The sequence below is a fragment of the Sarcophilus harrisii genome, chromosome 3 (assembly GCF_902635505.1).
Source record: "Sarcophilus harrisii chromosome 3, mSarHar1.11, whole genome shotgun sequence".
Lineage (NCBI taxonomy): Eukaryota > Metazoa > Chordata > Mammalia > Dasyuromorphia > Dasyuridae > Sarcophilus > Sarcophilus harrisii.
Window position 1 is genome coordinate 278621218 of NC_045428.1, and position 23276 is coordinate 278644493.

General features: G+C 34.6%; 2 protein-coding genes across 2 annotated transcripts in view; one reads left to right on the forward strand and one right to left on the reverse strand.

Annotated features, from left to right (window-relative positions):
- The window catches only part of IMPG2 (interphotoreceptor matrix proteoglycan 2), a 79142-nt gene that overhangs the window by 37209 nt on the left and 18657 nt on the right, over positions 1-23276 (reverse strand). Inside the window, exons 6-9 of the mRNA XM_023498961.2 lie at positions 12391-12440; positions 11357-11439; positions 6104-6265; positions 888-946 (exon numbers count right to left, since the gene is read on the reverse strand). Of these exons, the coding sequence (XP_023354729.2) occupies positions 888-946; positions 6104-6265; positions 11357-11439; positions 12391-12440 (354 nt within the window). The remainder of the gene's footprint in view (positions 1-887; positions 947-6103; positions 6266-11356; positions 11440-12390; positions 12441-23276) is intronic.
- Positions 15045-23276, forward strand: part of LOC100918193 (putative protein FAM172B) — a 194813-nt gene continuing 186581 nt past the window's right edge. Inside the window, exon 1 of the mRNA XM_031959606.1 lies at positions 15045-15197. The gene's annotated coding sequence lies outside the window, so the exon portion shown is untranslated. The remainder of the gene's footprint in view (positions 15198-23276) is intronic.

A 23276-nucleotide genomic window follows, 5' to 3' on the forward strand; every position in this document is an offset into this window, starting at 1 on the left:
CTGTCAAAGCATTCAAAGTAACCCAACACAATCTGTTTCTTTTAAGGAATAAATTTAAGGCCTTTCATAGACAGTTTCAATTTATTGCTTACAAAAATATCTTTTCCAGGAATCATGGAGTATAATTGGAGCTCCTGGGAGAGGACTGAGAATTGGGGATGAGGTAGTTACACTTCCTGGAATGTCCAAGAATGAGCATTGAGGAGAATGGTAACAGTCAAAGTTGTAGTTTGCCATCTTACTCCAACTCACAAATCCTAGAGCACCCAGAAGCATTGACAGGTGGATACCAAATTCATGATGCTACTATCATCCATCCTCCTAGCTTCTGTTCACTCACAATTTTAGGAACCATTGTTATGAGCAATAGTACTAAAAATTGATACCATTGTCATGAGTAATAAGGAATATTCTGAAAAGTCCAGAGAAATATACTTTTCTCACATGTTGAGGTATTCTTAAAGATGGAAGATAAGGAATCTCATAAAATTTGTTTGGATGTAAGAGTAAAGTATCCCCATTAAAAATATTAACAATATTAACAATTTGAAGGGGGTTAAGAAAATAGTAAATCCTTTCAAGTTCCACGGTCTCTAGCCTCAGTGATGAGTATCTTTGCACAACATGTTCAAGCAAGTAAATCTAACAACAAACTGAATGTATTAAGTTCTAATTTCTTTTTTGCTAACAGATTAGTTGATAAATGTTTCATGAGAAGTAATATCCTTCTCTGACTCAATTTCCCCATCTATAAAATAGAACTTACAATTCTAACACATCAAGCTTGAATTAAAGCACTCAAATAATTAATAATAATACATACCCCAATCCTTTGCAATTCAAATGCTACACAATGCAAGACATTTATAACTATACTTTTTTTTTACCTAAATTCAAGCACATGGATGTCCTTGTAGCCAGGTAGCTCATCAAATGCCTTTTGAACCTGTTTTCAAAGAACAAGAAAACAAACATACTTTTATGAGATAGTGATTTTTTTTTTCCTTGTCATGGTGAAATGTGAAAAAAAAAAAGCAGATCTTGGAAAAAGCTCTCAATAGCATACTTTAAATTACATGATTTGGAATAGAAAGCTGGCTTCAAAATACACTTTATTAAATAGGCAAGTGTTTATTATTTGAATGTGTGAAATTTTCTGTGGCATCTGTTTCCTGTTACTAAAGCAGGAATGAACTGTGAGTGCTTCATGTAGCAACAAACTATCTGCAAACTCTGGATTAAGCCCCAAGAGAGAAGCCCCATGTGAATGGAAGTCAAGAAGGAGAAAACATTCAATTGGGATCTACCAGATGACCAGACTTTTGAAGAAGACAATTTTATAAGCTTTGAGTTCTACTAACCCAATCATGTTAATCAATATGGTCAAAATGTCTATAATAGATTATATCTAAAGGAAATTAGGCTGCATAGAAATGTTTTAATTGACTACATTATTAACATTAATACAGTATATCAAGCTATACTCATTTTCACAAACATATCAGAACTCATTAATGATATTTTCCTAACTCTAAGTTTGACAAATTCTTAAAAGAGTACCCCTATGTCACCCATCCCAGAGGACTCTATTATAAGGGAGAAGGGAGAAGGGAGAACTGGCAAACAGTGGTTGAAGGATTTGGTAAAAATTTTACCAGTGCTGATACAGCATTAGTCATGATGATTTGCCTCAGAATCAGGGGTCATCCCTATATAAAATTTCAAAGAAGGGGAAGTTTATCATCATTTCTCATCAAAATTTAAGATGATCAGAAGAAACATGGTTTTACTGACACTGCCCTAAGAAGCAGGGACACAATTCTATTTCCTCCTGCTCTATTCTAACCTCACCATAGATAGCCAGACTATGGAATCATGTGCAAGTCATGCCTTTTCAGAATTTCAGTCAGTCAATGAGCATTTATTAAGTACCGACAAAGTGTCAGACACTATGCTAATTTTACATAAAATATCTGTCATAGATCCATCACAGGACTGAGAGACTCAAATAAAGAAAGAGATGTGAAAACCTTTTTTAAAGCATAATAGTATTCCACAAAATATGAAGTATCATACCACTGCAGTGGAAGCAGAGAGATAGTATAGAGGATAGAAAGCTGAGCCTGGAGTCAGAAGATGTGAGTTCAAATCTAACCTTAGACATTTACTTACTGTGGGCAAGTTTCTTCACCCTCTGTACCTCAGTTTGCTTATCTGTACAATGAAAATTATAATAACACTATCCAGGGTTGTTGTAAGGATAAAATAATATGATGTTTTTAAAGAACTTTATAGGGGAAAAGGGAAGGTGTTGAGCCAAGATGCCAGAGTAGAGATAGAAATCCAGCTGAACTCTCCTCACATTCACCTCCAAACAACTTTAAAATAACAACTTAAATTGAATGCCGAAGCAGCAGAACCAACAAAAGGTTTAAATGAGATCTTTTTCAGTCCCAGATAACTTAAAATATAAGCAACAGGAACTGTGACAAGGCAGTGGGGGTTAACCCAGAGTTCAGAAGCAGAGGGCCTTAGATATGGCTGGGACACAGAACAGCAAACATTAAGAATTCTCAGCCTAGAACGATAAATGGATCAAATAACTAGTTAGAAAGATATTAGGGGGGACCTTTTCTGGAATTGGATGCAGCTAAGACCGACTGGAAGCTGTGTTGCCAATATACAATCTGAGTTACAGGTTTAGGGGCACAGAGGAATACTTGTGGTTAGTAGTAAAGGAGCATGGGTCTTGGTTACAGCTCCAAGGCAAAAAGGAACAAAGCACTTGTAGCTGTTGTGGCTGTAAGAGACCAGAAACTTTCTGATATATTTAAAAGGAGTAGCAATAGTTATATATAATAAATTTGTCGTTTCATGTTCAATCATTTTTTTCAAGGTTGCTGTTATGGAAAAATATTTTTATTAAAAAAAAATAAATAATGATTCCATGAAAAGCAGGAGACAAGAAACCAAAATCAAAACAATGAAAACCAGAAGAAAATATGAAATATCTTATTGGAAAAAACAAATGACCTGAAAAATAGTCTGAAGAGAAATAGTTTAAGAACTATTAAACTACCTGGAAGTCATGATTTTTAAAAGATCCCTAGACATCATATTTCAAAAAATTAAAAAACTGCCTCAATATCTTAGATTCAGAAGGTCAAATAGAAATTGAAAAAATCCACTGACCACTTCCTGAAAAATATCACAAAATAAAAACTCTCAGGAATATAGCCAAATTCCAAAGTTGCAAGAAAATACTGCAAATATCCAGAAAGAAATTTGGATTAGTCAGAATCACACAAGAGTTAGCAGCTTCCATGTTAAAAGAGCAAAGGGCTTGGAAAATGATATTCTGGAAGTCAAAGGAGTTAATATTACAACCAAGAAAAACTCAATATAATCCTTCAGGAGGATAAATGGAGATTTAATGAAATAGAGGACTCTCAAACGATGGTGATGAAAAGACCAGATCTGAAAAGAAAATTTGACATTCCTTAAACATAAGACTCAAGAGAAATATAAAAGAGAAAGAGAAACGTGAAAGAGAAACCATAAGGGACTTATAAGGTCAAGCTGTTTACATTCCTATATGGGAAGATGATACATGAAATTTCTAAGAACTTTTTTAAGACAATTAGAAACATTCTACATAAAGCATATGGGCATGAGTCAATTTTGTTGAGGTGATTTCCAAATAATAATAATAATGGGTGAAAAAGATGGGTGTACTAGGAAAAGGGAGAAGGGAGAGGTAAAATAGGGGAAATTATCTAACTTTTAAAAAGTATGCAAGGAAGAACTTTTACAATGGAGGGAGAAATAGTTGGAGAGAGCCATGCTTGAACCTCACTCTTATCCAAAGGTAAGAATTATATATAGCTAATATGGAAATAATGTTCTCTATGATTCACATATATAATTGTTATCATATTACTTGCCTTCTCAGTGTTTTAGGGAGGGGTAGGAAGGAGGGAGAAAATTCAGAACTCAATTTTTTTTTTAAAGAATGTGAAAAATAAATGAAGAAAAAAAGAACATTACAAATCCTAAAGTGCTAGCTCGTTGTTGTTATCTTGTTCTCAATTTTTTTAGTAGGTTTCAGATTTTTAAAAAGGGTCTTGGACAAGTTTCTCTCCTAGTATTATTCTTTTATATTTAATGTTTTTGGACTATTTGCACAGGGATGTATTATCATCATCATCTGCCTAAGAATACCCCCAATTTATGCTGTATATAGTTTGTTTATATGTAGTTATTTTCATATTGTTTCCCCCATTAGATTTTTAGATTCTCCCTCCTTGAGAACAGATTGTTTTTTGCCTTTTTTTGTATCCCCAGCAGTTAGCATAGTGCCTGGAACATAACAGGTACTTCATAAATGCTAAATGATTGATTGATTATATGGCACCTATGCCAAAATGGACATAAAGCTGGCCTTGAAGAATTCAGCTTCGGTTTTTGACACAGACTGGCTGGGTGACTCTTAACAGAGCATTTAACTTCTCAGTGTTCAAGGCTAATGGGCTCCATTATTCATTCAAATAGAAATGGGAGCCTCTAAACCATAATCCCTGAAGGCCCCATATTGCCTTAGAAAACCACATATTAGCTTTGCTATGTTTAATGGTATTTTAAATTTTTGTGTATTTTGTATTTTTATTTATTTCACTTAATATTTCCCAGTTACATTTTAATATAGGTCAGCCTGCACTCAAGAGTGCTTGAGATCACATATGCCCATGTTCTGAGTGCTTGGCATTTCTGCTCTGACTACAAATTACAGAGAAAGTATGACCTACATGACCATGAAAAGTAAGGGTAACTTCCATACTTAGGAGTTCCCTATATCAACGAAATCACAAATTTTTTATTTTTTTTATTTTATATCATCATTGTCATCATTAACTTGTTATTGTTATTATATATTACCACTTGAGAATTAAACTGTTTCAATCAGTCTTTATTATTTTCTTTAGTTATCTTTACTTTTTTCCTATCCAATTCTTATCAGTTGTGTTGTTTCCTTCTTGGCCAAGTCATCTAGGGTTTGAGAATTCTATCATGCCTCTTCTTCCATTAACTCGACCTATCTTATACCTCAATCCCATAGGGACTAGATTCTTCAAAGCATCAAATAGATAATATGATCCAACAGTCCATCTCAACTGAAGATCAAAAGGCTTCTGTCATTCCCTCCCAAGTAGTATATGAGGATTTTGTAGTAAACTCCAACAGACAGCACCCTCTTTCCCCTTGGTTCCCCCTTCTCCACTTTAACCACCAACTCTGATGTTAGAAATTTTCAATTCAGCTAGAAGAAGAAAATAATATATTTGGGGTAAATATAAGGTTTTTTCATTACTACTCAAAGATCATGTAGGTACCCTAAATATATCTTGAACAAGATGTGTTTAGAAAATCTAAGATCTAAGATATGTAAGATATTTCTTAATGTCAAGTAGCTATTGTCCCATACAACTTTTTTTTTTCACATAGCATACAATCTTAGTCTTTGAATATACAACTTGGAAAATTCAATTTGGACTATACTGACTACATATGATGGTTGTGATGATTCTCTTTGGCTCTGAAATGCATACTTTTATTTCCCATGTGGGCTCAGAATGAGAAATAGGAAATTAATCCACAGTAATGGAATTATCACTGCCAAGGAGAACCCTATCATATGAAATGGAAAGGGCACCAGTCCAAAGGATTAATGACTCTCACCATCCAGTAAGAAGAAAGAGGATGTGAAGAGTCAAATCCTTACTCCTAGGAACAAAATCTTACAAAAAGGATATCAACTGAGGCTTACTTTTTGACTGAGTCTTGAACTCAAGCTTTCCAAAACTCTTATATACATTTACGCCAAGGAATTTCTTAAAACAAAATGTCTGAGAAAAGTGAAGGAGAGAGAAATTACAGGGGAATGGACGGAAAGAAATAGAGAGAGATGGAGAAAAGGAGGAAGAAGACAATTGTTGATATGATCCAATAATTATGTATATACTCAGTATACTACTGAGACTTTGGAAACCAAAGTAGTGCTTTACACACACACACCCTCTTCATATGCAGTTATAATGGCACAAACCTCTGAAATAAATTGTTGCATGATATCTTGATAATGCAGGCTGGAGGGGTCCTGTAGCTCTTCACTGTATTGCTTCCCTGAAAGGTGCATACTGAATTCTGCAACCTGTTCAGTTGCCAGCTTTGTTGGTTTCTCTGTCAGAGTTTCTATCTCATTGTTAATCTGGATTGAATGGGGAGGGAAGGAAGAAAAAATTACTGAGATGGTGATTTTAAAGAAATACAACTCTGCTACTTACATGATTGGAAGAAGCAGTATAAGTAATTCAAAGGTAATTTCTAAAGTATTTGATTTTGGAATATAGAAGATCACAGAGAAAGGGAGAAATATATAATTGGATGGACTCTATTTTGTCATTTTTCATCTGACTAATGAGGTACTGAGAAATTAGAACCGCAAAATGCTAGTTCTAGAAGGAATCTTAAGAGATTCTCCATTCCCACACTATGTCATAGGTGCATCAGAGATTGAAAAAGAAGACAAAGTAACTTGGTTAGAATCATACAGATAGTAGAGCTGGAATTCAAATCCGAGTTTTCTGTCTCTCTAATCTAGTGCTCACTGCACAATATTTGGTACATATGTATGTAATGCCTTTCTTCTGCAGATCTCAAGGTACACAATAAATAATTATCACCTGGTCTCCACTACAGATATTATCTCTGTTTTACAAATAGAGAAACCAAGATCCAGAGGTGTCAGGTGGTTTGTGATTTCTTGATTAAGAAGATTCCATTCTCTTGAAATTTTAAATTACAGAATTGTCCCTGTATAAATTATTTATTTTTAAGATGTAGATAAGTCTACTTGACTAGTTCAGAAACAATCCTGGTAAATGAAAAATCAATTCATAGCAACAAGAATAATCATTGATATTTATACAGATTTCTACAGCTACAAAGGATTTTCACATACATTTCTCATTTGATCCTCACAATTATCCTATGGAGCAGTGAACAAAAATATTATTATACCCATTTTTTTTGTTTGAGGAAACTAAGGTTCTGAAAGATTAAATGTTCAAAATTAAATAGCTTGCCCAAGGTCATACAACTCTAAAGCAGCAGAGACTTAAATCCAGGCCTTCTGATTCCAGGTCCAAGGCTCTCTCCATACTTTTCGCTCAAAAAAAGTAGCCTCATAACTCAAATCGAATGAGCCTCATAAAGGATAATGCCTGGACCTCTTATTTCACTGTCACAGGGAACTTTCAGATGAGGAAATTCCCTTTAGCAAAATGTTAGCACCTGTTACAGCACCTTAGAATGGTGGTTTCAAAATATATTCTAGGGTGTCCCCTGAAATTTCTGGAACAAAACCAAAACAATTTTCAATACTAGACAATTTAACATTTTAATATGGTAAATTTTAATAGATATATTTTACAAAAATAAAAAAATTTTGGAGAGATCTTCAATAATTTAAAGAATCTTAAAAAAGGGGCAACTAATTGATATAGTAGAGCACCAGCCCTGAAGTCAGGAGGACCTGAGTTCAAATTTGACCTCAGACATTAAATACTTCCTGGCTGTGTGACCCCGGACAAATCACTTAACCCCAATTGCCTCAGAGGAAAGAAAAGGAATCTCAATTTTTTAGGTCAAAAAGTTTAAGATCCTCACTGCCCTAATACACTGAGATGTGAATATGTAACAAAGGTAAGATTTAAATTCAGATTTTATGGCTTCAAAACCAGTTTTCTATTAACTAGACCATACTGACTAATTGGTATTGTAATACAATTCTCTTTTTATAGAATCTCATGTTATTTATATGGAATCAAAGTACTTGGAAGGGAAGACTAAAAATTATTTTGAAGATTCCTGTTTTGATCCAACAAAATCAAACTGTCTATCAAGCTATTATCATTAGCAACAATGTGTACACATATATAAATATCCCCCAAACAAATTTTTATATGATTTATTTGCTGTGTGATCCTTGTAGCAGTGAAGATTGATGATTATTTTCTTAAAAAGTAATGAAATATACCTACATCTTTAATCACATTCAATACACATGGTCACTAAAAACCTAAAGCACAAGGACTCAACTTTTTTTGTATCCTAGGTTTTTGTAACCTAATGAAGCCTATGGATCCCTTCTCAATGTCATATTTTAAGTAATAATGAATAATAAATGTAATTAATAATAATTCAGTAATTATAATTTACATAATTTTAAATAATTTAACATGATAAATTTTAGTTGAAAGAAAAATAAAAATGTAGTTTCTTTTTTCTTCCAAGATTATAGACATCCTAAAATCAGTCCATGGCTCCCAAGCTAAGAGCACCTATGTGAGTAGATAGTTTGCCTTACTGGTCTTTCACAAGACAAGAGTATTGTTCTCAGAGTATTTTAAATGGCACTAAATTAGAAATTCAGTTTGTGTAGGGGGAAAACTCAATAGTTAAATACTGTTTCTGATGAGGAAGATGAGGGGAAAAAAGTGTCTTTGGATAAGAACATGGCTAAAGAACAAGACAACAAGTTCAAAGAGATTAGGACCTTCCAACCCTTTAGACCACACCCCAAACATCCAGTCCAAATTAATCTGATTTGAAGTATTTTCAGAAAGACTCAGAGTAGGTTTTTCCATTTTAGAGTTCAAAAATGCCATGAAGCATTTCATCTCCATCTCAGCTGGAAACAAGGACAATCTAAATCTCTTTTTTCTACCTTCCTACTCTTCTATCATCAATCCCAGAATCTATATTCCTCCTTCACCAGAGTTTCTTTCACTTTACTGAGGAATCATTTATTCAAACTTACTTTCTCTCCTAAAGAAAATCAAGATGTGGCTGCTAAGCTATTTTATTTTGTCTAAAACTTCAGAGAATATTATTCTGGTCCATCCACTTCTACTGAATCAGTTGCCTGTCTCACTGGCTCTATTCTGTGAACCAATAGGCCTCTACATTATACTTATTTTTGTGCCAGACTCTCTCCTATTATTTTTTTGGCACAGATGTATGTGTTCCTCATTTAGTTGTTTCGAATGGTTAGAAACAATAGTAGGGAAGACAAGTATTACTTGTTGTTTTTATTTGTTGTTCAATTGTTTCAGCAATTGACTCTGTGTGACTCCATTTGGAGTTTTCTTAATAAAGATACTGGAGTGGTTTGCCATATCCTTCTCAGGTCATTTTACAGATGAGGAAAATCAGGTAAACAGAGTTAAGTGACTTGCCCAAAGTCACACAGTTAGTTCAATTTAAACTCAAGGCCTGTCCTATCTACTGCATCATGTAGCTGCTCCAGAATATTGCTTGATACAATGCCTTAACAGAAAGAAAAAGTAAGTGGCAAAATTTTCTTAGTCCCATCCTTTCCCTCCTTGGAGATAATGATTTGAGACTTTGAATATTTTTGGATAGCCTCACTACTGGACCCTGGAAAGGGATGTGAAAGATGATAGAAGGGGAAGGTTGGAGTCAGCATGGGTAGAGAAAAGAAAGAATACATGAATTTTTAAAAAGAGAGTGAATAATAGATCTAATAAAAAAGATTCAATTAGTGGGTCTCTAAAAAAAAAAAAAAAGACAATAAAATACTGTATTGATTCAAATGCTGAAAGCATACCTAAAGTGAGACTTTTTGAAAAGGGAAACAACACAGGTATACACAAAAAAAGTAATCGGAGGTAGAGGGTTTTGTGAAGGAAGTAAAGTCAGAATTATATTCAAACAAGCATTCTGAAAATTGAGAAATATTCTACGGATCCACAGACTAGTGTTTTCCTCATATGCTAAAGGGAAAAGAAAATAGGAAGAGCAAATCTCTTGTGTTTTCTTAAAAAAGAAAAAATAATAAAAGAAGAAAAAGGGAAAAGCCAAGAAGGAAAGAAGCCAGGATAGAAAGCCACTTGTGCCTCAGGCAGCAATCCAAAAAACTAAGCATCGGCCCAGACACTTCACTGGGGAGGGAGGGAGGGACCCTGCTTTCCTGAACTCTGCAGCTTTGATTAATAACTAGCTGGGGGAAAGCTGGCAGAGAAGTGAAAGAAGGTGGAGATGAAGGGAAATGCTACCACTGCCACACTCTGGTAACATAGAGAAACTAGAAAATGACTTCAAAAATGTGGACAACCAGAATTGTCCTGGGGGAAGGGGTCACAGAAAAAAATGGGGAAAAGGTATTCTCTCTCTCCTTCTCCATCCCACTCTGTGTGTGTGTGTATCTGTCTGTCTGTCTGTCTGTCTCTGTCTCTGTGTGTGTCTAGGTCTCCAACTCTCTCTCTTTTTTTCACCTCTTCTTTCTCCCTCTCCTTCCACCTCTTTCTCTCTAAGTAGTAGCACCAAACAGAAGTGAGAATAGGAGTAGGAAGAAGTAGAGAAATGTATAGCTACTTCAGAATGGCTCTCAGAAAGAACTCACTTTTAAATTTAATCTGCATTATTAGCATTTCTTCCGTCACTTTAATAAGTCTAGATAGTCAACAAATTTGGAGATATAAATACTCATACCGAAAATTTAACAATTAGAAATATCTCCAGCACAACCTTAGATGTGAGAGATAATAAGAAAAGCTGACACATGACAACAAAGATCATAATGGTAGTCAGATAATAATTGAAATCAGTTAATAATAGACAACATTTATATAGCACTTTATGAGTGCAAAGCACTTTATATGTTATCTCATTTGATCTTCACAACCACCATGCTAATATTATTATCATCCCTGTTTTACAGATGAAGAAACTGAGGCTTAAAAATTAAGTGAATTGCCCAGGGTCATCCCTCTAGCAAGTATCTCACAGAGAATTTGAAATCAGATCTTCCTGACTCCTAAATCCAGTGCTCTGTCCACATCACCACAGTTGCCTCTAATAACAGTATTGGATTAGCATAAAAAGCAAGTTTATAGCCTGCTGTGGTGGGTCACAGCAGTCCCTTGTGGCTGTGTCAGTGAGGCTGATGGATAACATAAATTCAATTATGAGCTACAATAGATCTAAACCTGATTGAGTGTCTATGCTGTCTCTTCTGAATTAAAGTCACCAGGCAGTCTAAGGAAGGGATAATAAATGAAATAGGTTAAAGCTTCCATGCTAATCAGTAATTGGGGCTGGCCATAAGTGCTGCATTTACAATTTAGGTGGGATAGGGAAGACATAGTCTCAAAATGGGAAAAGGGATGCAATCTAATCACAACACAACCTTCTTATGGTCAGGTTCAAATCAAAACTCTTCCAGAGCTCTAGGCTCAGGGAGAAATACGTAATGAACAAACATGAGATCACTTACACCGTTATCCAGTATTTCTGAGATGTTGTCTGAGGAATCCTGAAAGGAAACTACCCTAGGGGATGATGTACTGGTTGCAGTATCTGTGAAGACAAATGAAACTCTGTATCTCAATAGTATTACATAAATCTATACCTTTAATAAATTAAAGCTAAACTCAGAACATAAAATAAAGGAAGTGGCTTTACAATCTTTCTTTCTTTTTGCTTTGGCTGTCTCTCCAGCATTTACCACAATGCTTGACCCACAGTAAGCACTTAATGCTGGTTGATTATTAACTGACTGTTAATTGACTATCCACATTTATTATCTGTTTTCAGTATAAGTACTCAAACGAACCTATGTTTTCATCTACTTGAATGTTTATACCTTTTGTCCCCTTTTCAGCTGCTCTATCATCACTACTTTAAAATCAGAAGGGAACACAAGATTCTAGGTCTAGGGCTAAAAGGGAACTTGGATTATCAGATGTAACTCCCTCACCTTACAGATGAGGCAACAGAAGCCAACATAAGGTTATATACTTTTTCCAAGATTGTGGAAATAAAAAGGAGCAGATCTGGGATTCAAATCCCTGACTCTTGATTCCCATTCTAGTGCCTTTTGTATTGGGTCACTCTACCTTCAAAAAATGAGGTATGTCCTTCGGTTTTCTTTGTTTCATGCATCCCCATGTCCAAAGAATTCAACACCAGATGTCTGGCCATATGCCTTCCATACTTAGTTAAGCTAGACTTCTGAAAATAGATGCAGCCTCTTGCCAAGATCATAGTCAATATGTTGTGTTTTTTTCCAGTATAGTACTCTAAAAGTTTACTTGCAAACTCTCCATCCCTGTTCTATGAGTTCAAGAACCTAACAATGAATAATTAAGACTAATAAAGTATAATGATTTTTTCTATTGCTATACCTTGTATGAAGAAGAGAAAATTGTTTGAAAGTTTTCAAATGATGGGTTTAAAAGTTAAAAGTTTTGTCCTTGTTTCAGGTTGACAAAGTATTGATCATTAAAAGAAGAAAAAATAAAATCATACCTCTTGATGTTGAAGTATCATAAGATGTAACAGGAGTTGATGGATCAGAACTAAAAGTAGAAGCCGAGAGAGAAGACATTTGAAGTAAATTAAATGGTGGGAAGAAGAAAATTTTCAAACAAGATAATCATCAGTTCCCTCAATAAGGATTTTGAACCCAAAGCAAGAATTAGAATGGGACCATGAAGGGCAGGAATTTACAATATAGGAAACTTTCTAAGTCTACTCTTTTTGAACCTAACTTATCAAAGTTGATCTAGGAATTGGTCATCTCTGTCAACATATTTCTAAATAGTAAAAATTAGAGTTAGAAGGAGATTTTAGAGGTCACAAAGTCCAACCCCTTAATTCTGCAAGTCGGCAAACTGAGACACAGAGATATCAAATGATTTATCTAAGATTGTACAACTAGTTAATAACATAGCTAAGACCAGAACTCAATTCAAATCACTTTATTTGGGGTCTGAATCCCTGCCAAATTGAGTCAATTCAATAAGCATATATTAAGCACCCACTGTGTACAAGGCACTGTCTTGTTTTCTATTCACTACATAGTACCTCAAAGGTCTAAGGATAGCTTGTTTCTTTTTTATTTGTAAGAAATATGTTGGGACCTCTTATTTGATATTTTGTTTTATTTTCACTGACATATTTTGTTTTAACATATTAGTGATTTCCCAAATTTCTCCCCTCTGTGATACTTTCCCATAAAAATGGTTATGCAAAACTGCCTGATACAGTACATGTTAATTTTCAATTTGTAAACACATCTTTTGTCAGAGCAAAGAAAGATATATACTGTAACTTTCATAATTTGGAACCAACATCTAGTTTATTTGGCATGAGTTATGTTGCTTTTATTTACATTGTTATAGTCATTGTGATGAGATTAGATTCAGGGAACCAAATGATGAGAATAGGGTTCTGGTGGTCAGGGAGTTAGATGATGAAGTTAGTGGAAGGTTTGGGATTCAGGGAACTAAATGAAGAGGTTTGGCTCCCCTAAATCCCCTTTAGGATTGGCACAATGTAGGGAGTTTTGGGGAACCCCCTTCTGATAGCACAAAGGTCCTTTGTAAAGGAATTTATGAACCCTGAAAAGCTAGACTGATAAAAAGAAGTTTATTATAGGCATTGGGAAGTCAGTCTTTGCTATGCATGAATAGAAAGGCTGAATTCCTTAGTGGCAAAATCCCAATAGAGAGATATAAAGTAAGGTCCCAACAGAAAGATATAGTCTCATTAGGGAAATAGATGAGGATAAAGAGAGGGTAACACTGAAAGAAAATATCATTCCAGCAGGCAGAGTTTTGCTGCTATGCCTTGGATGGCATATTAGCTCCTCTGTGAGGATTAAATTTAAAATTGGCTCTTTTATAATAGAAGACTGACTACAAGCCAAGGGGTCTAGTTGGGGCTAATGGGTGAAGTTTGAGCTGGACTCGGAATAGACAATTTTGGAATTGAATGGGTGTTCAATTCAATAGGATTGGTATCTCCAGCTTAGAACTCAACCAACCCCACTAGACAAGAGAATGAAGTTATTTGTCCTCAGGAGTGGTCTTTTATAGAGGCATGATTCAAGAATTTGTCCTTCAAGGAGTTTTAGAGTTTCGGAACTCCCTCCATCAAATATGTTTATTATTCTTTCATCAATCTGTATCAGATAATACAATTTCCCTCTCCCCCAAACCTCTTTCCCCAAAGGAACAAGGCCAAAAAGAACACACTATTTTTCATTGCCCCAAACAGATTCTGTCTTTTGAAGTTATATATCTCCTACAGGGATCATTTAATACTCATAATCACTCATAAAAAAATAGTTAGAAATGTATTACTTTGGAACCACACTTTCTAATGTTAATACTTAGCCAAACCAGATTTTATATAGTCTATCTGGGTCTATCCATTTCAAACAATCAGCAAAGAATCCCCTGGAGCCTTGTATTCATAACTCATTCAGCTTAGACTGCGATTTTATTCTTTATTCCCTGCTCCTTCTTGTATTCCTTTTTTTCCTAATATGAAACCAAGAAAATTATCCATTTGGTTTGAGTGGAATGTAACTGGGATAAGGAGAAGACAAACTAAGTCTATGCCACATAGAATCAATCACTTCAAAGAATATGAGGCAAAGCATATAAATTCAGTGCCCTAGAGAAATAAGACTTTTATTCTTCATAAATATCAAGAGCATCCAGTCATCCAATCTACCTTTCCAACTTAAATTTGCATGGTTTATGTTTTTTCTCTTCTTCTAAAATAAATTAAAATAATTTGATGGACAGATAGCAAGACTAAAAAAGAAGATGTGCATTCTAGTCTCATATTTGCCTCTCACATATACAAACTTGGACAAATCACCTTAATCTCAAAGCTTTGGTATCTGTGTGTCTAAAAGAATAACATTTGGCCTACTTAGCTCTTCAGATTGTCATAAGAAAAAATAAAAATATGAAAAGGCTTTGAAAAGTAAAAGTCTAAAATATTAAATATAAAAAATTAATAAAAATACAGAGCTTATATCTCTGTACTCTACAGAAGAAAAATGAGAATCACCATCAAAACAACAACTCAAACTTTTAGAACATTGAGATCTATAGAATTATTTCCTCATAATAAAACTCTTTGAGGTGAGAATCTGACAAATAGCCATTCAGCCTTTACTTGAAGACTTTCAGTGGCAGGAACTTGATGTCTTTGAAGGCAACCTATTCCACTTTGGGACAGCATTGTTAGTAAACAACAGTTAAAGATTCCTCTTACACATGACAATCCTATGAATATTTGCTATAAACCATTATAATGTAAGTAATATATTCCCGGTAATAATATAAAATCATTTATATGTAAAATGTATATATGCCCATGTAACATATTTGTGCCCATTTAGCTTGTCTCAACATATAGATATATGGCTCATTGATTTCATAAGTAGATATGCCTATTTAAAATCTGTCTCATCCTTCTGTAAGAATATCTGTGATTTCTGCCTTAAAGAGAACAGGAGAACAATGATTGCTGAGCACTTGCTCCTCATTTATCTTCAGACTATATTTAGATCTATTTTTCCTGATTACTAGATATTGGGCTACACGCAGCAGTTTAACTCTTTCCCACCAAATGTAAGTTCCCCAAAGACCAAAACAAATAGTGAATAGCAAGTAAACCCATTTATTCAAGCAAAATAATCAAAACAAATTGGGGAAATTCTACAGATTTGAGTAAATGAGCTCTTATTAGAAGCAAAATGAGGTATTAGCTGAGATACATACACAGAAAGAGACAGAAACAGAGACAGAAAGACAAAGACAGACATCCAGAATATCTGATCTCACTCAAGGGGTATTCTTCAGTCTCTAGAGAAGCCAAGTTGGACATCAAGAATATGTTTCAGAACAAGTTTTTCCTAAAGTCTTTCTCTCTTTCTTCTCTATATTTTATATTGAGCAATATAGAATTCCATCCCTTACATGGGTAATCAGCATCATATTAATATCCTCTATTTGGTTTTGAAATCTATTGCAGAAATCTTTTTCTAGATAGATAACATAGCAAATTCCAAAATTTTTATTTTTCTATCATTTAACTTAGAACTTAAAACACATTTTTTCTATAGAAACAATATTCTTGTGGTCAAGATAGAAAAATATGAATTAAAAGATTGTGCAATTAAGCAGAATCAGAAATGGCTAAATACTTAATGCAAAGGGGTATTATTGATGGTTACATGTTACCTTAGAAAGACATATAGGATCATAGATTTATAATAGCAAAGGATCACCTAATCAACCTCCTAATTTAATAAAGGAAGAAATTGAAATCTAATAAGTTACATCACTTATCTAAGAACATGGTAGTAAACGGCAATGGCAGAATTCAAGCCCTGGTTCTCTCTGTAAATCCAGTCATCATTCTATATGTGAGCTCTAGGAAAGTACCCAATATATAAATATCTGTACTTGGCTGGTGAATAATTATTGTGATTCTCATGCAGCAATACAGATACAGTTGAGGTTAGAAAACATGAAATTGTAGTATGTGACTTCCTCCACCAGCATTCAATAGCTTGAGTAGGAACAGAAAAGATGGATGAACAGTTTCCTAGCTTTGAGAGTTGGCATAAATTGAACAATTGATAAAGGATAAGAATTCAAGTTCAAGATTTCAAGAAGCAGAATATAGTACATATCTGAACTAAATAAGGTCAAGTCTAAAAAGGCAGGAATGGGGTGTCAGAGTAAGAATAATGGCTGGGAAAATGAGTAAAAATGGACTAGAGATTAACATGTGAGCAAAAAATAACTTTAAAAGGAGAGGCAGGAAAAAAAATGGAGATGGGAGTTGTGATCAGGGATCAGAATATCAGGGTTAAAGATTATGGAGGTGACAGAATTCAGAATTATAAGGTAAGAGGTGTGATCCATCCCCATGGTGGCTGGGATAGAGTGGATAAGGAAATCATAGTAATTTGTGAAGTTGATGAACTGAGAAGACAGAGGTATTTAACAGGAAAATAAGCAAATATTGAAATCCTCGAGGAAATGAGTAGATTTTGGGACAGAGATAAACATTGCAAGCCAAATAATGAATTCTTTGAGAAAGAAGAAAGAGGAAGAATAAAGTGAATTTCAAAGGAAGGTAAGTTGTTGGATAATAGTGACAAAGAGGCATCAATGTGTCAAAGAAGAGTGAGAGCACACGATTTCCTCCTTCTGGCCTGGTATATCAGGTTTAATGAGAGCAAGATCTATCAGAATCATGGAGAAGCTAGCCAGGCATATCTTCTGGAGAAAAAAATCAAAAGTTCTTGAGTACCATTAGAAAGAAAAGAGTATGAGAAGAAAAAGATCTAGGATAAAGAATTTATTAATAACATTAATAACTTATTTATATAATCCTTAAGGTTTGCAAAGGGCTTCACATGTTATTTCAGTTGAGTGTCACAACAAAAAAGTAAGGTAAAGAATAATTATCATTATCTCCATATTGCAGGTGAGAAAACTGAGGCTAAATGAAATGAAGTGTCCATGGTCACAAAATTAATAGGTATCAGAGGTAGGATTTGAGCCCAGATCTTCCAGTCTCTGAAACCATCAGGCAATCTATTAGGACACACTCTCATTTCTAATAATTTGCAGTCACAGAAGACCCAATAAAAGGAGAGAGTATAGCAGTTTAGGGACTAAAGAGTAGAGCTAAATAGGATAAGAGATTAAAAAAAAATCAGGGAGAGCTACAAAAGGAGAGAGTTTTGTTTTTTTTTTTTATTTCCAGATGTCAAATCTGAATCACAGGAATTTTAGGAGAGCAGTACAAGAATAGGCAACACGATAGCCAATGGTAATGGCAGTAGGGAATTGAACTGATAAAGAATGCTCTTACTGGACAGGTTACCGCTTGAACACAGTATCATTCCTCTAGTCCTCTCCATGAAAGTTCTTGAAAAGGGCTGATGCTGGACTTATTCCATTAAGGTCAATGGCAGAGTCCCATGAAGGAATATTCTACTCTTGAGTAACACAAGGTTTTTTCACTTTATTGTCTCTTTTTATCAAAATCCCAGTTAGAAACTAGCCTAGGGACAAGACCTGGGCAACAGTGTTGACATCCTTGGTGACCCTCTATTATTTGGGCCCTTGGATAGTGGAGTTTTTCAGATAGCAATGGCATATAGGAGTATATGTGGAGAAAACCTCCAATTCTAGTCTGTAATGGGGGACTGGAAAGCCCAAAGCCAAGTCAAGGTTCTTGATACTAAACTACCTATAGTAGATAAGAGTATAAAACTTGGAGTAACAAAGAACTGGGTCCAAATTCTGCCTCACCTATTCATTATAACTATGTGACATGGGCAAATTGCTTAATCCCTTTGAGCTTTAGTTTCCAGGGGATTAAATTTATTGATCTCTTTTAGCTCTAAAATTACAATCCTATGACCCAACCCCCAATAGAGGCCATTCCATGTGCAAAACAGCTGTCTCCTGGTAGTTAGAATTTGATAGATGAGCCATTTGGTTCCTACTGATGACTCTAGCAGAGGACAGAAGTCATCAGTATGAATACACAAAAATAATTCCCTTTGACTAATTTATGGACTTTTTTCTTTGTACTCATTCCTTAGAAAATTCACATGATAAATCCAAATCCCAGCATCTGGAAAATTCTATCAATAATACTGGAATGTTGGCTATATATTTTTCTTAGACTCCTAATTTTATCTCCTTGATGTGACACTAGCATAAGAAAAATTCTAAAATTTAATTGATGATGGATTTTCTGTATATAAATATTCAGAATGTATCCTCTAATCCAGTTAATAATAGCTCACTTTTCTATGGTGCTTTAACTGCCTTCCTCAGAATGTCTTTGTAAAACTTTCAACAGGAGACTCTTGAAGACAAAATAAATTAACATAATATGATCATTCTGTTTTAACCCATTTCTCCATGAATTCAAATAACAAATGCAAATCCTTGGCTCTAAAATGAGTCACTTTCTAGCTATTTGTCTCACTGATCTTATTCCCCTGTAGTTGACTCATTCAACAATTATAGGGAAAACTCAGTAAAGAAAGAATCATATCAACTATGATTTTCTTGGTGTTTCAAGGCAATTCCAATAAACTTTGGATAAAAAATGCCATCATCCAGAAAGAAAACTATGGCTGTGGATTAAAAAACTATGAATGTGGATTAAAGCATATTATTTTCACCTTTTTTTTTTCTTTCTCATGGTTTTTCCCTTTGGTTCTGATTTTTCTTTCCAACATGACTCGCATGGAAATATGTTAAAAATGAATATACCCATATATCCTATATCAGATTGCTTGCTAGTGTGGGAATGAGGGAGGTAAGGAAAGAGGGGAGAAAAAATTTTGAAGTAAAATTCTTTAAAAATGGAAGTTGAATACAATTTTTACATGTAATTAGAAAAATAATATACTATTAAAAGTTTTATTTTTTTTAAAAGAATGAATCATAGTCACATGGGCAACAAGATGGAGAACTAGACATTTTCTCAGATTCTTCTCAAATTTCTCCAAAACAACAGCATTTGCTAATTGGGATAGTAAAGAGCATACATATTTCCCAGGATCAAACAGTACATTTTTTAAAATTATCTATTTCTTGATACAGAGAAATTGGAAACAAATGAAAAACAAAGAAATAATTAATGTATCTACTATAGAGTATAACACAATTTTTTAAAAAGCTAATATGTTCTGGGACCACTAAAAAGATATAGAACCAGCTGCAAGCTTAACAATGAAATCCTAAATAATGAGTAAGGCAAAAAAAGAACCAAAGAAAATATTTTTTAAAATTAATAATTATAAAAACAATGTACTAAAATTTCTGGGATGCAAGTACAGCAGTTTTCAGGGGAAAATCATATCCTTGGAAACATATATGAACAAAATAGAAAAGTAGATGTCTATCTTTTGGGGGAATGACCAAACAAATTGTGATACATGAACTAATGGAATATTACTGTGCTGTAATATTAACATTGAGGTGATATTATCTAGTGAACCATAGAGAGGCCTGAAAAGATCTATATGAATTGATGTAGAGAGGAATAAACAAAGCTAAGATAACAAAATACAGAGTAACTACAACAACATAAATTGTAAAAACAGCTATACATTAGATAATCAAAAGTATATATAAAAATTATAAAGATCAAGCAGGACTCAAATGAAGGGACAAAAAAGGAACAGCAACCCCAGTCTTCATGGAGGTGGGAAGTCCACAAATGTTACACATTAAACACAGTCCCAGACATTTTTGATGTATTGATCATTTGGCTGATTTTTTTCCTCCCTGGGATGGTTTTGAGGGATATTTGGGATAAAATATTTGTGGCAGCTCTTTTTGTATTGGGAAGAAAGTGGGAACTAAGTGGATGCCCATTAGTTGGAGAATGGTTGAATGGGTTATGGTATATGAATGTCATGGAATATTATTGTTCTATAAGAAATGATCAGGAGGATGATTTCAGAGAGACCTGGAGAGACTTACATGAACTGATGCTAAGTGAAATGAGCAGAACCAGGAGATTATTATACAAAGCAACAGTAAGACTATACAATGATCAATTCTGATGGACATGGCTCTCTTCAACATTGAGATGATTGATGCCAGTTAACAATGATCTTGTGATAAAGAGAGCCATCCAGAGAGAGGACTGTGGGCATTGAATGTGGATTACAACATAACATTTTTGCTTTTTTTGTTGTTCACTTGCATTTTCTTACTCATTCTCTTTCCTTTTTGATCTGATTTTTCTTGTGCAGCAAGAGATTTGTATAAATATGTTTATACATATTGGATTTAACATATATTTTAACATGTATAACATATATTGAATTGCTTGCCATCTAGGAGAGGGGATGGTAAGGAGGGAAAAATCTGAAACACAAGGCTATGCAAGGGTCAATGTTGAAAAATTATCTGTGCATGTTTTGAAGATTAAAAGCTTTAAAAATAAAAAAATAAATCTTTTCAATTTTACGATTAAATACTTTTTCAGTAATATTCTTCTTTATTCCTCCTACGGCTACTTGCCTCACTCCTTCATTCCTCCTTCCCATCCTTTCACTATGGACATTGAAGCCATATATTTCTGACAACCTGAGAGATAAAGATCTTTCTTGGTCAAGGAGAAATTAGGATCTTAAGTTTGTTTTAGAAGGAAAAGTTTCTGTTTCAGTTACTGATATTTGCCTAAGTCCACGCAAACATACAGGAAAAAGAGACAAACCCTATTATCCCTCTTAATGAAGAAAGAAGCTTTTAAAGTTATCTGTTCTGTTAACTTATTTTTTATTCATTGAACATGTGGAACAGAGTACTTTGGTTCTGCCTCCTGGCTGATGTTGTCAATTGTCCTTGGAATCTCTCATGAGATTCCAAGCTCAGTTTCTAACACTCACATCCTTAAAAATTAGTTTAGGAAGGGGAGAAAAAGAATTGCTTATCTCTTTCCTTTAGTTCCTTCATGATTATTTAACATATACATCTGACATATACTGTCTATGTAGTTGCTGGGCAAGTCATAATTTTTCAGGACCTTAGGAAGCTCTCTAAGACTCAGAATTACAAAGAAGGTAACAACTTGCAATGGTAATGTGATTTTCCTTATTCAGTAGTTCCCTATATCAATGAAATCATGAGTCCAACCATTATCTTCTAGCCTTACTGTGTATGCATGAGGAGAAAGATTTTAGATATATTTATACAAATCTATACGTAGACTCATACTGTTATAAATACATCACTTGTCTGACCTCTGGGACACTGATATTTTATAGTGTGTTAAAATATTCTGACAGTTATGAGAATTTCTCTTTACAAATCAAATCAGAGAATAAAGCATTTTCAGTCTTTGCTTTGTAAAAATAAGCAAATAAAGGCAGTGTTTGGGGTGGAGATGGGAAGAGAATATGAGTATAAGAGGGATTTCCAGCTGACGCAGGAATGGACGTAAGTGCTCTGAGTCAGGAGGGTGGGAGAGGCCAGGAGATGGTCTAATGACCAATTTCAGAGAGCACCAGATTTGCCCTGGCCAATCTGAAAGCCCTGGAGTTTAATGCCATGTTTCTTTTTCTCTGTTCCCTTCCCAGCCATTATGAATTAGACTCACACCCCAGATCCTCCACACCTCCTGTCATCAGTGATTTGTTGGTGATGTAGTGTACAAGAAACATTTCTCTCAGCAGGAGATGAATGTACACTTTTCCTTGTCTTGACTATAAAGACCAATGAGTCTTGAATTCAGGCTGTTTGTCAAGAATGCTGTAACCACACTCTCTTATGATAGCATCAAACTAGGTGGGGCAATTGTCTGCTTAGCTGCTCCAACTGGGCTGATGGGGAAAGTTGACCATATGGAGATTTAGAAGCTTGGACCCGAAATCTGCCAACAAACAAGCTGGAATCAAGCTGGAATCACTCAAAAAAATTTATTAGAAGTGTCTGTCATTGTCTCTCTGTATCTGTGTGTGTATCTCTCTCTCTCTCTCTCTCTCTCTCTCTCTCTCTCTCTCTCTCTTTTCTTCCCTCCCTCCCTCCCTCCCTCCCTCCCTCTGTGTGTGGGTGTCTCTGTCTTAATCCTTCTCTGATCCAAACACTGCACTCACTTTCCTCCTTTTAAAATCTTGACCCTATAGATGACCAGTTCGAGCCTTGACAAATTCCAACTTCAGTTTAATTCCAATATTGGTTCTAGAAAGGGAATATCAATCTATTCCCCAGTATCCCCACTCACTATGCCTATAATTTTACAACTTTCCCTAATAATCACTCATGTGATATCTTTTGTCTCCCCTTTTTATAAAGTAATGTTTTTGAAAACTAGCATTGATCTTGGTTTAGTATTTTTATACTCAGCCTTTAGGACAGTGCTTGGCACGTAGTAAGCCTAGAGTACATAAATTTATAGCTCTCTGTATTTTGATGACTTTTTATTCAATAGCAGTTGGAGGCACTCCTTCATCAACTTAATCTCAAAGACTCCCTAGCTTTCTTTAATTTTCAGTTGAAGTTCTTATAGGAAATCTATCCTGATTACACCCAGCCAACCATTACTAGTATCTTCTTCTTGGAAATCATTAGTATATGTTTTCTATTTAGTGTTCTATGTTTCCCAGATGATAAACAGAAAGTTCTCAAAGGAAGATATCCAACCTACTAACAGCCACATTGGAGTCCAAAATGCCCCAAATCTCTGATAATTAGATAAATAAAAATTAAAGCAACTCTAAAGTTCTGTCTCATCCCCACCAGATCAACAAAGATGACTAAAGAAGGAAAATACAAATTTTTAAAAGATTGTAAAAAGAGAAGTACATTAATGCACTGTTGGCAAAGCTAGTCTAGCCA